The 17,468-nt window shown below is 33.6% G+C and overlaps 1 protein-coding gene across 20 annotated transcripts; it reads left to right on the top strand.

The window, feature by feature from the left end:
* Window positions 1-9,557: 9,557 nt before the first annotated feature.
* Window positions 9,558-14,699, top strand: LOC141689741 (pentatricopeptide repeat-containing protein At5g57250, mitochondrial). 20 transcript variants are annotated; one of them, XM_074494114.1, is made up of 6 exons: window positions 9,558-12,689; window positions 12,778-12,884; window positions 12,977-13,051; window positions 13,799-13,958; window positions 14,091-14,191; window positions 14,317-14,699. In XM_074494114.1, exon 1 carries the CDS (start codon window positions 9,684-9,686, stop codon window positions 12,627-12,629), a length of 2,946 nt encoding a protein of 981 aa, XP_074350215.1. In that variant the 5' UTR covers window positions 9,558-9,683; the 3' UTR covers window positions 12,630-12,689; window positions 12,778-12,884; window positions 12,977-13,051; window positions 13,799-13,958; window positions 14,091-14,191; window positions 14,317-14,699. The 20 variants fall into 20 exon arrangements, with proteins under 20 accessions (XP_074350215.1, XP_074350216.1, XP_074350217.1 ...); XM_074494115.1 differs by having other exon boundaries at window positions 14,293-14,699; XM_074494116.1 differs by lacking the exon at window positions 14,091-14,191.
* The last annotated feature ends 2,769 nt before the right edge of the window (window positions 14,700-17,468 follow it).

Below are 17,468 nucleotides of genomic sequence, written 5' to 3'. Positions count from 1 at the left end.
GCAGATTAAAACCAATGGTACTCCCCTTTTGGAAAGCAGCTTCTCCCCTTACTAGAAAATCACCTTGTGTTTACCACCTCTCCCGTATAATAGGATCCGTAGTTACAAACAACAATGGTGTGGTATGGTGTACATATGTAGGATCTTTTTCTTCCTCCCTGCTATTTCTCCCCCTTAGTTAAGGAATCCTCCAAACTATTACTTAAGTTTTTATCTCCCCCTTAGAGAAAGAATGTATGCCATTGTCTGAAGGATTTCTCATATTTCACTTGGTTGGAAAAGAAATAACAAGTAGTTTCTCTTTCTTCCTCACTGTGAGTGTGTGATTCTGTTTAGTGTACCTCACATGTGTTTCACTCTTCTCTCCACTCGTTTTACACTCATTCTCACAAGTGTATCATTCCTCTCATAGCTCCAAAATTCAGCTGTACCTGCAAGGAAAATCACCTTAGCCATCCTTAAGGAGGTCACAGGTGGTGCAATGGGAGTTCGCAAATCCCCATCCTTGTTAAACTCGTCAGATGAATCTGAGTCATAATCTACAAGTTGCTAGTTTCCCTTTTAGGGTTCCATATTTGAATTCTGGGAAGGTAAACAATGATCCAACGAATTTAGCATAAAGATCAAAGTTCCCTTCTAATGTCTGTGAAGACATTTCCTTGTGACTCATCAGGTAATATCTGAATCATTGTCAACAAGTTGTCGATCTGCACCTATGTCAGATCCACTATCCGCATATGCATCCAGGGGATTTAAGCCTGGGGAGGTAGACACTGACCACTGACATATGGCTTTTGGATCAGTATCCTCTCCTAACATCTGTAAAGACAATTGGTCCATTAAAGAACCTTGAACAATCGAATCTGACCTTAAAATGGTCGAAACTCTTATTTTCGTCAACTCATCCTTTGTGTGTGTAACATTTCCTTGTGCATCAAGAATTATATATGTTTGAGGTGGTGACACTACAACGGATACCCTGGCAGACAGGCAAATTTCAATAGACGCACCCTGTTGAGAGAATGAGTCTAGTAACTGTTTTTGTGCCTTTTCAGCCATTACATCTTTTTGAGAAGATGTATGGGAGCTAGCAGTTGTCTCGGTTTAAATACTACTCATCTTTGTAGGAGACAGAGCTACGGGGTTGACTACAAAACCTTCCTTATGTGGTGCACTAAGGCACTATCTCCCTCACGCTCACTCATACTTCATTTTAGTGGTAAGAGAGTGTTGGTTGGTTCTGTTTCTGTGTTTGTCTTTACATTCTGGGATAGAATTTGTGGGTTTTCAACCTTATGACTGTCAATGAAAGAAAGCCATTGGAGACTGAACCTGTATCACAGAACATATGGCACTATAGAGATAAAATGTACTTAAGATCTATAATGAATGAAAATTATACATTTAATCTTTTGAGAGAAATGATGTACAATAGTGATTTCAAAAGGTTTTAAATGAAATAAGAAATCACTAATGTTGAAAGAAGTTTGAGTTCAATAATAACATTACCAGCTTGCAAACAACCATATCCCTCAGTTAAACATTTGATGTTATCTCCAAAGGTAACGACTAACCACATTTGATAGCAGGGCTCTATCTCCAGTCATATATTTTGACGATCCACTGTCAAGAATCCACACTACCGGTTCCACCTGTTTACTGCCCTGCACTACAAATGGATTAGACCTTCTTCGGAACCCAAACTTGGTTGGGTCCGACATACTTGTAGAATTGGCCTTTGTCAGTCAAAACAACATTCTTCATTTTCATGCTCTCAACTTTCTCAATGACTGGACATTTGACCTTATAAACAGCCTTAACAAATTTCTATTTAGGCTTAGGCACAAATGTCTCTTTTCTAGCCTTAGAAGGACTAGCAGTCTTAGACCTATCATGCTTCCTATTATTCACATGCTGACGAGGAATAGTCTTATCACTAGAAACATGTTTACCATTAATATAAGCATACATCAAATTGAAAGCACAAGACATACAATCAGGAACACCACATTTTTTATGAGAGGGATTAACAACAGGAAAAATATGTATGGTAGATATGGCATTTTTGTTATCCAACTCATGTGTGTCTGAGTTAGTCTCAGTTGCTTTCACAACTTTGACTGGAACTTTCGACACACTTGACTTGGAAACAACCTTCTCATTAGCAAGATCTTCAGCACGTATTTCTTCTTGAATAATAAAGGAGGTCTCATCAAATGGTTCAACAATTGATCCTTTATAGAGGGATTTATCAACACCCTTAAGCACATGTGGTACTTCCCTACCTTTAGCACATACATGAGGAGGGGAGTTTATGCCTAATTCTCCAATAGCAGCATTGTAATCAAAACATATGCCAGATGTTTAATTAACAGCTTGCTTACTGTAGAACTCTTTAGCCTTCGAACAAGAATTAAAGTAAGCTTTAACCTTAGTCTCAAGACCGGTGATCTTGTCTTTGAGAATAGTTTCGAGTTGTCTATAACAGTTAACTCTATTCTCTAGAAAAGATACTTGTTCTTTTAATTTGTCTTGATTAATGTGCACAAGACTTAATTTATTGACCTCTTTCTCAAGGTCTTTGATCTGGTGACTTAACAGTTCATTATCACGACGAGCACAATCTAAGGAACCTCCTAGATGATAAACTAATTCAGCATCTGTAAATTTTACCTCTTTTCTTGACGATGAAGTATTTCCATCAATAGCCATAAGAGAAAGATTCCCTTCTTTTTCATCTTCACTATCAGTATCATCCCAGCTTCTTCCCTTTGCCAGATAAGCCCTTTCAGAGTTACTATTCTGATTTGAATCATAAGAGTTCTTCCTTACTTGCTCTGGCTTCCTGCATTTTGTGGCAAAGTGTCCCAACTCATTGCAGTTATATCATCTAATGGTGCTCCGATCAACCATCCCTATTTTGTATCCACCACTACTGGTGTTAGAGGATGAAGATCCACCTGTCTGGAATCTGTTGTAGTTGGACTTGTACTTGAACTTGGGATTTCTCTTGAATCTGACATTGGAGAATCTCTTGACAATCTGGGCCATTGACTCATCTTCCAATTGCTCCAGCTCTTCCAAGGAGTAAAAATCATCACCTGATTTATTTGTAGTAGGAGGATCATATTCTGCTACTATCAGATTTTCCTCAGCCTTGGAAGAATGTACCATTCTCTCTGACTGTTGAGATTGTTGTTGTTGTTGTTGACCTTCAGCTACTAGAGCAGTAGACGTGCTGACCACTCTATCTTTCTCGTAGACTTCCTTCTACTGAATCTGCTCCAACTCATAGGTTTTTAACACACCATAGAGCCTCTCCAAAGAAATCTCACTCAGATCTCTCGCTTCTCTTATGGCAGTGATTCTATGTTCAAGATGAGTTGGCAGTGTTAAAAGGAACTTTTTGTTGATCTCCCTGAATGAGTAATATTTACCATTTATGTTCAGGTTGTTGATCAATGCATTGTACCTCTCAAACACTTCAGTAATTCCTTCTCCTGGATTGGATTTAAAATGTTCATACTCAGAGGTTAGGAACTCTAACTTGTTCTCCCTAACTTCCTCTGTGTCTTCATTAATCACCTCAATAGTTTCACAGATGTGTTTGGAATTTTTACAGTTCATCACATGTCTGTTCATCAAGGGATCAAGGGAATCAACTAAAATTAATTAAAAGCTGGCATCCAAGGAGGCTTCTTCCATTTCAGCAGGAGTAAAATCCTCAGGCTCTTTTGCATAGGTTCTAGCTTTGGTAATTACAACATCATCTTCTATCACCTCTGGTTCAATAACCATCGGAATTTTTGGACCCTTCTTTAACAAGTTCAGATATTTGGGATTTGCAACTTGTAAAAACAAGAGCATCTTCTTCTTCCACATAATATAATTTTCTTTATCAAATAGTGGAATTTTAACGGTTCCAACTTTTTGTGAAGTCATTATGAATTTTTGAATAAATAAAAATTCAAGGAGTTGAAAAATCACAAAAGTCTAGGATCTTGATTTGTTAGTTAATCAGAAGGCTCTGATACCAATTGTTAGGTCCCAATGAGTTTGTAGAAGGGGGGGTTGAATACAAACTATACCGTTTAATCGAATTTAGTGCGGAATAAAAATTGAAACAAAATTCAAGTTAAATAAAAATATTATTAAACTTGAAAGGTGTTACAACAACGGTATCGATTACAAGGGATTAATCTCAAATTAATTATCACAAATCTAGAATAAATTCGACATGAACTTTTTCTATTTTTGCAATAAAAAGAATCAAATGCTAAACGCAATTTGAGATTAAGTTCTAGGGATTTTGATCCGCTAGATTCTTACACAAGAACAAGAGAATGATTTCTAGTTGTTTGGATTTAACTTTAAAACTAGAAATTTATGATCTTGAAATTTGCAGATGAAGGATGAAATATTTAGTCGGGTGTTTTTCTTTTATGTTCTTGAGTTGTTGACTTCTGTTGTGTGGATCAATATGAATGTCTGTTGCTTCTGTCTTTTAAATAATAATCAACAGAAATGAAATGAACTGGCATGACAATCCCACAGCTGGTAGAACTTTCGGTGAGACAATCTGTTGTACTACCATGACAATCGGCATGACAATCTGTTGAACTAGCAAGACAATCATTTGTACTAGCATGACAATCTGTTGAACTAGTAGAACTTTCGGTATGACAATCTATTTGAGCTGGTATGACTTTCGGTATGACAATCTGATTGTCATACCAATTCAATTGATTGTCATGCTGAATTAATATTGAATATAAATTCAAAATCAATTCTGAAAATTCCTAATATTAATTCAGAATTAATTAATCAATTAATTCAATTAATAAATAAATTAATCTTTGCAGATATAATTTATTTTCTTAATTAAACTATATGACCTAATTAATTAATAGAGAATTAATACTACTCTTCAACAACAACCATTCTTCTGAAAATCTTCTGAAAATCACTGTCAATTATGAATCAATTCCACCACTTCAATGTTGACACTCGATATACTGTCTGGTTCATGAGTGACTAACTTTCGTGACGTTTCTTCATGTCTTGACTTTGATAACTTGATTTTCTTCAGATTAAATCCCTGTAATTATCTGATACCCTGACAAGATCTCTGTCACTTGATTAAATCCACAATCTTGATTTATATCACTGAGGCTTGATCAATTTCTTGAACTTCTTCCAGTGAAGTAATTCATCGAGTCTGTAGATGAACATTGTTTCTGAATCCTTTGACAGATGTTACTTTGAGAGATCTCTTTGACGGTAGATCCACTATTTACTTGTTACATTCTTATTTGAGTTGAGTTAAATCCTCGAATAAACAAATAGGCTATGACATATGCCTTTCACCCATGTATAACTTGTTATCCCACATTGAAAGTTTTACAGCATAGGCATCTCCCACACTCTATATAAACTTGACTTGGTTGCAAGTTTTGAATTGTATTGCACTCCATTTTATCCCACATCGAAGAGTTTTCAAAGGAAAACTCTTCCAAATTCTATATATTTCTTAAGGATTGCTTCCTAGCTTTCATAGAGCTTTTCTAGACTTCACTTAGATGTTGAGAGATAGCTCAAAAATTCTTGAAATAGAGAATTTAAGTTAATTATAAAGAAAAATTTGCAATAATATATGAATTTCTTGAGCTGGGTGCATGTGACTTACTACCACTTATTTGTTGAGAAAAATATAACCTTTTGTCCCACATTGAAACCTTTAGTGTTGAAGGAATTTTTTTTATATAAATCTCTATATGACTTGCATAAGTTCTAAAACTCGGATGGTACAAAACCATCTTGACATTCTTTGAGAATAACTTAAAGTCTAAAATATTGAATTATAAGCCAATGCATGAGAAAACCTTTAAAAATCCAAGTATTGGATACAAAAACTTGAAAGTATGAGTGCTAAGTCCCGCATTGATAATAAAATACGTCAATTGATTTCCTTCCCTTTTATATAGGGACTTAGGTTCATATGCAAGGTTAGGGAACATTTGTCCCACATCGATCAAGTAAAGAACTTGATACCCTCCTTTCTCTATATATATAGACATCTGAAACGTATACAACTCAAGGACAACTTGTCCCACATCAAAATGGTGTGAGCTCAAGTATCTTTTTACTCATATATATTTTTAATTAACTTGTCCTTTAACAAGTTTCAAGTTTGTGAGTTTAATTGGACTTACTACATGATCTACCTAATGGCCTAGTAATACTAGTTCAAAATTTGTCCCTCCTTAGTCATGGGCTCTTATGCGTATTAGCTCGCCTACATTTCTTTGACTTTAGATAATATAAGATTTTCATCTATTTTTTAATTCGGTCCATTACTAGTTTAAAATTTATAGTGCTTAATATATATCTAATCCAAAAGTTAAGTAAATAAATTTTCTATAGTGACTAACATGAATCAACTAATGTCACATAGAAGTATCACATATTATAATAATTATATTATTAAATCTTAAATTATCAAAAATAGAGCCGGGATATTACAAATCGTGTCCCTTTGACCTCTAATTTTTCTCAATTGTGATCGGTATTCCACCAGCTTCCGTTTAAACTCCTGGTCCTGGCCTCCCCCACTCTTCAAGCTTCAAGCAACAGAATTCCACCTTCTCAAATATATCCCTACCCCCATTACATTCTTAACTATTCATCACTAGATTGAAATACTCTTGCTCCTTTATCCATAAATTTTCGAACCGGAATCGCCTACATTTTGGGACATAAACTTGTTTGTTCAGTTGTAAAAATAATGGTAGATGATCGAAAGTAGCCACCTCGATTACTTTAACTTCTACTGAGGGAAAAATATCACACCAACTCTGATTAGCAAACCTACAATCAAGATGTTTCCGCAACCAGTTATGCTTGTTGCGTGACTTCTCCCAAGTAAACTTTTCACCGACAAACCCCATATCTCTCAACTCACTATCCCTTATAGTATCTCCAAACCCATTTAAACACCATCAATGATGCTTTTTGCCTCCTCTCTTTCATCTGCCAATAACATATCGTTGAAATCCCCGATTATGCACCATGATAAAGCTGATTTATTTGCTAAATATCGGATTAAATGCTAAAACTCGTAACACTTTCCTCTCTCTGGACATCCATAAAAACCAGTATACCTCCACCTCCATACTTAATCATTCTCTACCTCAAAATCGATAAAGTTCTTATTGCTCTCAACAATCGTACATCCCCTTCATTCTTTCATAACAATGCTAGCCCCCCGCTATGACCTATTACATCTACCACTAAACACCCTGAGTAATTAATCTTCTTACAAACAACTTCAACTTTATTCTTTTTAGTTAAAATCTCAGACACAAAAATAAAATTGGGCTTATGTTGTTGTGTGATTTATTTCAGAAATTGAACTGTACGTAGCCGGCTCAGTCTACGACAGTTCCAAGCAAATATACTCATTTCATCAGGCGGGCCTGGCTCCCAGGTCCCGCTTTCAATCCATTTTTTGGCCCATTTGTTAGGTTAAGCCCAACCCCTATAACTACTCCATTTTTTCCATAATTATCTCATTTTCAACACGCTTCCTTTTCAGACCAAACATAATTGTCTCTCTTTCAAAATATTCTCCGCCCAAGTCGTCAACTTTTTGAATTGAGATGATTTGATCCCCGATTTCCCTATCCTGAAATTTATGGACAATTTTTATCCCCCAATATCTCCATCAATCCCAGTTAATTTCCCATCTACTTCCATAAATCTCGCTTTCGCCGTGTCTTTGCTGTCTACGGTGGTTCGTGGCTTCCCTTTATCTTCCCAAACCTTACTACCTTCAGTTTCATCTCACAACCATTTAGCTCCCACATTCTGATTACTTGAGTTTCTAGTAGACGCTCTTAAACATGTTCCATACGCCCGTGTTATTTATTTGTCAGGACTAGCATACACCAAGTTACAGTCACGCTCCGAGTGTCCCAACAATCCACATACAAAATAAAACATACTTAAATGTTTATACTTAAAATTCACCTAGCTTCATTCTCCTCCATCTCTTTTATTCTTCATTCGTTTTCTTAATGGCTTACCCTGATCCATTGTTATCCTTATGCGTGCATATGTTCGCCATCCTCGATTCAGATTAACATGGTCTGTTTTAATAAATTTACCCACAAAATTTTCAATGCTTACAAAGAGATTCTCAGATATAAGCCCTTTCGGGATATCATAAACTTGAACCCAAATATCAATTTTAAGTAAATTAATTAGATGTGAATCTTCAATACCTTCGAGTTTATGATAAATTAACAGGCTTTGTTCGACCGTCCATGGTCCATCCAACACATTATGCATATCTAGGGTACGATAAAAAACAAATGAATATCTATGGCCCCCCATATCATGTATTTCCATTCCTTGATTTGGATGCCATAATACAGACACGTTTTTCATAGCATTAAAATTGATGTTCTTCTCAGTAAAAAATCTTTCCACAAATACATATGTATTCTGACATTTTCGTATCCCCCCTCTGGGATAATTACTCATTCTTCACCGTCCTCTTCTAGATCCAATCTTGAATATAACTCGTCCAAACTGGTTGATGTTGTTGTCATGATAGAATACAGATATCCAAAGAAAACAACTGATAGTTTATATACTTTATCATATGAAAAAGACAACTGAGAAATGATAGCTTATATACTTGTCACATGAACAATGAACAAGATAATTTAAATCGACTATTATTAATGAAACGAGAATTTGTAATTGTACTTGACTTTTGCTTTCCTTTTAAGCTCCCCTCACTTTTAGAAATTTATGCTTTTGTTCCTCGTTATTTTTCTTCATCTTCTTCTTTAATCTAATTTGTTCGTTTTTCGTTGAAACAACTATTATATTATACTTATTTTTATGTTAATTAAAAGTGAACTTTGAAATCAAAGTTCATTTTCTATTCATTTTTAAGTTGAACTTAATTCAAATTGAACCCTTTTGACTGAACATCAACTGTTAATGAGCATATTCACTGTTTTACGTTTCTAATATAAGTGATATAACAAAATGAACAATTCTAATTTGTGAAATTAATGTAAATATACAAAAAATTCACCTTATTTAATTATGTCATGCTCAAGTGATTGAAATTAAAATTAATTTTATTATCTAATTTGTTATTTTTAGTATTTTTATAAAAAAAGATGTTATCCTCGTGTTACTTTAAATTTAGGTTCTAACTGGTATTGTTGCAGTAGATATCAATAATTATTTTTACCTAAAACAGGTAAAAAAAAGTTTTGTAATTTTTAATAAAAGGTAAAAAAGTTTTGTAATTTTCAATTAAAAAAAATTCTCAAATATTTTTAACCACAAATCTGATTTTAGAGAAAACGAGTCTCCATAATTTTAAAATAATCTGACTTTTAATAATAATATTATTAAAAATATTTGAAATAAATTACCAAACAATTATCAATTTTTGTTTCTCAGTTACTTTTTTACACCCATTTGCGATTTTTACGGCAACGGTAAGCAGAAAATAAAATACACGCACCTCGTTGTTCATTTCCAGTTCTTGGGGGTTCTTGAATAAACACACAAAATTCAATTCAATTTCTCCCAAATGAACTCAGCCCAGTTACAACAAGAATCTCACGCACAATCTCACTTCACTCTCCACCATCACCATGTATAAATCCACAATGCGCTTCATTAAAAATTGCATCTTTATTTCAAGAACTTGTGTATCTACACAGCAAAATGGTATCTTTCGTGTACTATATCGAAGATTTTGCATAGATACAAAAGACCCAGAAAAAGCTCTTGCTCAGCTGAGAATTTGTGGTACTTCTCCTTCTTATTTCACTTATTTTTCTTATATACATACATTTAGTTTAATGGGTAATATGGATAAAGCAATTGAAGTCTTGGAGATGATGATGTTGAATAATGAAAACCCATTTGATAATTTTGTTTGTAGTTCTGTAATTTCTGGGTTTGTTAAGGTTAATAAGCCTGATCTTGCAATTGGGTTTTTCGAAAATGCCGTAAAGTCTTATGCTTTGCATCCAAATGTTGTGACTTGTACTGCTGTTTTTGGGGCTTATTATAGGCTAGGCAGATTGAACGAGTTGATTAGTTGTGTAGAGAAAGATGGGTTGGGATTTGATGTTGTGTTTTATACTTGTTGGATGTATGAGTGTTTTCGAGAAGGGTTTGTGAGGGAGGGTTTGGGGAAGTATAAAGAGATGGTGGAGAGGAAATTAGTTATGGATACTATTGGGTATACTGTACTTATAGACGGGTTTTCTAAACAAGGGGTTGTGGAAAAGGGAGTTGGGTTGTTGAGGAAGATGGAGAAGGAGGGGTCGAGGCCTAATGTGGTTACTTATACGGCGATTATAATGGGGTTTTGCAAGAAAGGGAAATTAGTAGAGGGGTTCAAGTTGTTTAAGTTGGTTAGAGATTTAGGAGTTGAAATGGATGAGATTATGTATGCAGCTTTGATTGATGGTTTTTGTAGGGGAGGTTGTTTGGATTATTCGTGTCATCTTGTTGCTGACATGGAGAAAAGGGGTATATGTTTAGGAATTGTAACGTATAATACCGTGATTAATGGCTTGTGTAAAGCTGGGAGGACATGTGAGGCAGATGATGTTTCAAAACACATACTTGGAGATGTTGTTACTTATTGTACTATATTACAGGGGTATATTAGAGAACAGAATGTCACAGGGATGTTAGAAATGAGGAAGAGACTGGAAGAAGAAAGTGTTCGTCTTGATCTGGTTATGTGTAACAGTCTTATTAGAGCACTGTTTATGATTGGTTTTTATGGGGACGCCCTTGCACTTTACAAGAGGATGGCAGAACTGGAATTAACAGCAGACTCCATCACTTATTATAATTTGATTGATGGATACTGTAAAGTTGGTAGACTTGACAAGGCACTTGAAGTCTTTGACGAGTTGCGGAAGACATCCATTTTTTCTGTTGAATGTTACAGTTGTATTATGCATGGGCTCTGCAAAATGTTTATGACAGAAATGGCCACTGATGTATTTATAGAGTTTGGTGAAAGAGCTGTGTCTTTTGATGTAGGTATGCTCATGATATTGCTAAAAGCAATATTTCATGTAAAAAGTGCAGAGGGGATTTTGGATTTTACACGTAAAATTATAAGTTTGGAGCCTGAATTATTTGATATTTCGTGCAACCATGTTGTAGCTTTTCTATATAAAAGGGAATTTCCTGAGGGTGCTTATGATGTGTACTCAATGTTGAGGAGTAAAGGGTCAACTGTGTCCAGCTGGTCTCACTATTGCATCTTAAGGGCACTTAACAGTGAAAGCAAGATATTACTGACTTGGCCTACTGTAAGTACACTAGTGAAAATATACGGAATTATTAGACCTGAAGTAAGCAGGATACTTGTACATCTTCTATGTCTAGAAAATGTAAATGAGGCCCTTAAATTTCTTAGAAAGATGAAGGGGGGTATCACCTTTCCTGTATCTGTTCTTTCAAAACTAATAAACAACGGTAATTCTTTGGATGCATATAGTCTAGTCATGGAATCGAAAACTAATCTACCCGTCATTGATGTAGTTGATTACACTATTGTGGTAGATGGACTTTGCAAAGACGGTTATATCAGTAAGGCCTTAGATGTGTGTTCTTTTGCAAGGAAGAAGGGTATTATTCTAAACATAATCACCTATAATTCAGTCATAAATGGTTTGTGCCGTCAAGGATGCCTTGTTCAAGCATTCAGGCTATTTAATTCAATGGAGAACATTAATATGGTTCCCTCATTGATCACATATTCAACCCTTATCAGCGCGTTATCTAGAGAAGGGTGTTTGCTTGATGCCAGAAAGTTGTTTGAGAGGATGGTCATTAAGGGTTCTCACCCAAATACACGGGTTTACAACTCACTGATTAATGGGCACAGCCGATTTGGACAAATTCAGGAAGTTTTAGATCTTCTACTTAATTTGGAGGATAAAGGCCTCAAACCTGATGAATTTACCGTTAGTGCTGTGATAAACTGCTGCTACCATATAGGTGACCTGGAAAAGGCTCTGAAGCTCTTTTTCGAGTTCAAAAGCAAAGGAGTTTTGCCTGATTTCTTAGGTTTTGTGTTTTTGGTAAGGGGCCTATGTTCGAAAGGAAGGATGGAAGAGTCACGTAGCATTATAAGGGAGATGCTTCAGTCTCCATCTGTTATCGATATGCTAAAAGAAGTTGAGACCAAGTTTAAAACCGAACCTATGGAACATTTGCTTAGTTTTTTGTGTGATCAAGGGAGAATTCAAGAGGCAAACACTGTCCTCAACGAAGTTGCATCAATGTTTTTCCCGCTAGAGAAGTTTGGAGCCCAAAGTATAAGTAAAAGTTTTGTTTCTCAGTGTTCGATCTCGAATGACGAAACTTACTTAGATTTAGAAACATGCAATGAGGTTGAACTAGATAAAGTGGTTCAGCATCATAATTACTTAGATAAAGATTCTCAGGAAAAAGACTTTGATTCTTACTGTGATCTAATAACTTTATTCTGTTCGAGAGGGGAGCTACAAAAGGCAAATAACCTGGCCAAAGTACTGACCTGTTCTGTAGGAGGTTGTGTGTAAATTCAAATATACTGGCCTCTCAAGTACTAATTGATGTGTATGTGGCTAGTGCAACTGCAGGTATGAAACATCTTCCTTTTATGTTAGTAGTCATAGGATTGTATCTCCTCCTGATACTGACACCCAACTCGATTATGTATGTAAAAAGTAGCAGATAAGGCCTTGCTTTGCAATTAAGCCTGTATGTTGACAGAAAGCGGTTAATTGAGCATTTCTGGCATGTGACCTGGAGTAGGTCATCTTCATCAAACATCGGTTTATATTTTTCCTAGTGAACATTCTTTCCTTTCTTAGCATTCACCAGCACCACTACATCTGCATAGCTAATATTGTTACTCGTCTTGAAGGTGAGCTAGTTGAAGCTGTTTTCCCCTACATGTTGAATCTTTTACTGACGGGATTCTAGCCTCTTTCTAGAAAAAGTAAGTTTGCACAGATCACTAGGTCTCAACCTTAGGTTAGTTTACTCCAGCAATAATCATCCTAAAACAATTTTAGGTAATTATTTCCTATCCGCGCTATCTCTTCCGCGCTCGTGCATATTTTAATTCTAGTGACTATATGTGGGGAATTTCATTGTACATGATGGTTAATTTGAACTTAAAAGAAATGCCATGAAGAGAAAAGATAAGCAATGCCAAAGAGATCAGATAGATTTATGTTATTTTCAAAATAGGTAGCATTCTTGATTGTGATTTGTGGTCCTATGTGGTTGTTTAAGAATTAGGATGACAATCTTGCACTGTCCGTATATGGATCTTTGGTAAATAAAAATAACTCCCTCCGTCCCTTTTTAGTTGTCACATTTCCTTTTATAGAAGTTAAATTGACCAATTTTTGACCAAATATTAAACATTACTCTCATATTATTTATAAAAACTAAAAATTATATATTAAAGTAGATTAAATGTACTTTTCAGTTATGTAATTTTTTTATTTTGTTCAGTTATAAAATATTAATAAACTTCGGTCAAATTTTAGATAATTTGACTGGATCAAAGTCAGATGTGACAACTAAAAAGGGAATGAGTGAGTACATCATTGGTCTTTACATATTTAAATTTGATCAAACCTATGGATAGAGTTAGTAATACGAATGTGTTGAAATTTAGGTTTTAATTTTTCATATTACAAGGTTACAGCTTTAGCATCAATGTTGGTCTTTGCAGGTGTTACACGTACAGGATTTATATTGAATCAATGTTGGTAAAGAAAAATTAAACTACTTGAGGCCTCTCCTGTATCCTGATGATCAGCTAATTTAATCATGCCTGGCTGCTGAATAAACTCATTCTGGTCAAACTGAGGTTCCCTCGATGTTCTCATAAGGTAATTTTAAATAAGAACTGCACATCATTTGCTTCAACTTTTGGACTAACCGTACAAGTTTGGCTATACACCAGTTTTTTTTTTTTTAATTTCGTGGAGCCTTTAAGGAATAATTTGAACACCACAAATTAGATTCAGCAGCTCATTAACCAGGAACAGCATGATCTTGTTTGAGGGAAACCATTTATTTGACTTGTTGAAGGGGTTAAAGTAGATTCCTAGAGTAAACGGAGGTAAGCATCTGGTCTATGTAATCTTTTCTCAGCTTCATCGTAAGCCACAGATTAAAAGCCCAATCTGAGTATAATTCTTATTTTGGGCTCCCTGATTTCAGCCTTCAATTTCTTGTTTCTTCCAGGGCTTTTGGGAAAAGTGAAACCTTTCTGTTCTTTTCTATGTGAAGGCAAGTGAAGAGTATAGTTTATATGGTGAAGGGGAGTAGCAGCAGACACCATTGCAGTTATATGTATACGATTTTGTGAATGTTTGTCACTGTTGGAGCCATTGTTGAATCCGCTATAAGGCTATAACCACCACTTTGCACCATGCAGCTAAAGCCCATCAAGATCTTCTGTATAGTTTATTTTCTAAACAAATTATATTTTAATGACCCCCCCCCCCCCAAAAAAAAAGTTATGGTCAATTGAAATTCATACATGCAAAATAAATTATACACGCTTCTAACTATGAGGTTGTAAATTTAATCAGACGCGTACTTTTATGGCAGCACTTATTGCTATACTTTGCCATTTTCATAATTTTAAGTCAACAAATTCAGGAGAAAATTGCTATGGATGAGATCAAGAGTCTATATAAAAAAAATTGATAAGTTTGCTTTTGCCATCAAACTCAAAAACCAATCACGTTTAGGGGAAACCCGGAAATCTATATTATTCTTCTTCGCACTCTGTGAGTGGTAACTCAAAAAGCGGAGTAGAACATACAAAAATCTATACTCCACTGATCAATTATAAAATCAACAGTGTTAAATTCTGTAACAAGTTTAGGGATATTACGGGGAGATGGCAAAAATACCTTTTTTTAGAAAATATAACAAGAATACCCGTTTTTAAAGATATGGCCAAAGAAAAAAGCTGAACCATGATACGCATTCATGTACTGGAATGGCATGATACGCATCTCACAAATGCACATCCAAATTTATTTATTTTTTAATTTTTTTGTAATTTTTTTTACACAAGTTATCCATTTCTAAAATGCGTATTAGTAATACTCAATTTAAAATGCGTATTAGGTAAGCATTTTTTGTCAAACAATTCAAAAAATGGTATTTTTGTCACAAAATTTAATAAAGAGGTATTTTGTCATTTTTTCGATATTCCAGTAATTAAACCAAACTGCAAATGATAATTTTGACCGGCATTCACAAACTATGAATTTTTTTTGTTTAGTATTATTAATAGACAGATAATATATTCTATCCTGATTTTAAACAAATATTCCTCCTTTACTTCTATCTTATATTACACATATTTGATTTTTTAACATGTACTCTGAGGTGTGATAAGATAAAAAAAAATGTACATAACTCTTCTTTACAAAATTTTGTATCAAATAAAACTGAAGGATCAAATGACCGATTTAATATAAATTTTAAATTTTTATCAGAATTATTAATTCTTTCATTGCCCAAAATCAAAATATGTATTAAAAATTAAAAAATTAATAATAAAATATAATAAAGAATTATATTTTTATACAAGAAGAAAAAAGTAATACGCATGTCTTTGTAGGTAAATTAATAGAAAGAATGTTAAAAATAACCGTTTTTTGGTATAAATAGCTGAAAAACCTATTATGGAAGTATATGGTTGAAAACACCGTTTTGGATATGCATTTGTCATTTGGATATCTTATTTTATACTAGATACACATTTGTCAAATGGATATTCAATTTTTCTTTTAAGATACGCATTTGGCAAATGCGTATATCAATGGTAATACCCAAACTATAAATGCATATCTTTAGTAATTTTCTTAGATACCAAATTCTCAAATGTGTATTACATCTACCCAATTACAAAATGCGTAACCAAGACGATATTTTCAGTCATATGTTTTGAAAATGAGTATTTTTAGTCATTACACCCCAAAAATTGGTATTTTTAAACATCACCCAAATTAATACGGCATTCCAGAAAGGAAAGAAATTGCTAAAAGTTGAGCAAACTTTTAAACAGCACGCATAACAAGCATGCCAAGTGTTGTAGTATAATAAAAAAAACATAATAACCCGTCTGAGGTACGGGACATTAGACGGGACATTATCTAGCAATGTTTCGTAAAACACGTGGTATGATTTTTGAATTTCAATTTGCATGAGTTTTGTTAGAAAATAAAATGCATAATTTTTCATAATTTATTTGAAGTGTGTGAAAAATATTACTCGAATTAGCTTATACTCAAAGATTGTCTATACCGTTGAGTGATGAATTATTATGAAGTGTTTACATTTTTTTTTTTCTTTTCAGGCTTTGATGATTCTAATCATGAATTTTTTTGGATAAATGTAATCTTTGACTTAAAGATATGTCAATATTAATTGTAATTTGTGTAAGGGGTCATTTGGAAAATCTGAATAGTTTATATATGAATGATTAATATTTCTGAATCATCTGAATAAATCAAATATCTGAATTTTGAATGAATAATATTATTTGATATATAAACTTTTATAATATCTGAATGATATTATTATACAAACTTACCCGTAATTAAATAAAATTATTTGATAAATTATATGTATATAATATTAGAATAATAATCTAGTAAAAACACAACGTTCCTGTTGTTTTATCTATAATTAACAACAAACAATAAATTATACTAGATAAATTTGAATTTGAATAAATTTATCTCAACAGTTTAAATTTTTGAATAATTCATATATCTGAACATGAAAGAATAATATTATTTGATAATTAATTTTTCCAAATTATCTAAAATTACACGTAGAAATTTTTATATTATAGCGTAATATATACATTTATCAAATAAATTTGGCAATTATATTATTCTTCAACGGTGCTATTAAAATGTATAAGTCAATAAACATAACTATGCATATCTCTATTTAAACATCATTTTAATAATTTTTATTGTTAGATATACACAAATTTTTCAGAGAATCAATATTTTAACTCATGCTTACGACTAATGTGGTCATGGGATATTGATAATTATAAATATATAAATATGACGTGTACAATTTGAAGAGTCCTCATATATAAGCAGGACCATCCCTGAATTATTAGGATATAATTTTTTGCTGGAACCATTCAGATAATTATGAATCATTCACATCATAAAAGTAGATAAACAAACAAGCTGACTATATGAAGGTGCATGCATTTTCGTATTAATTAATATGGTTATTTTTTGCATGTAGTAAGCAATAGACAAAATCAAATTCATTATTTTAAATGAAATAATCTCTATAACCTCATACTAATTATACATCATAATCTCAGAAAACATTATTTTATAATG

This window comes from Apium graveolens, chromosome 10, assembly GCF_009905375.1.
Source record: "Apium graveolens cultivar Ventura chromosome 10, ASM990537v1, whole genome shotgun sequence".
Lineage (NCBI taxonomy): Eukaryota > Viridiplantae > Streptophyta > Magnoliopsida > Apiales > Apiaceae > Apium > Apium graveolens.
Note: the sequence above shows the minus strand (reverse complement) of the source record. Positions and strands in the feature narration are given on the sequence as shown.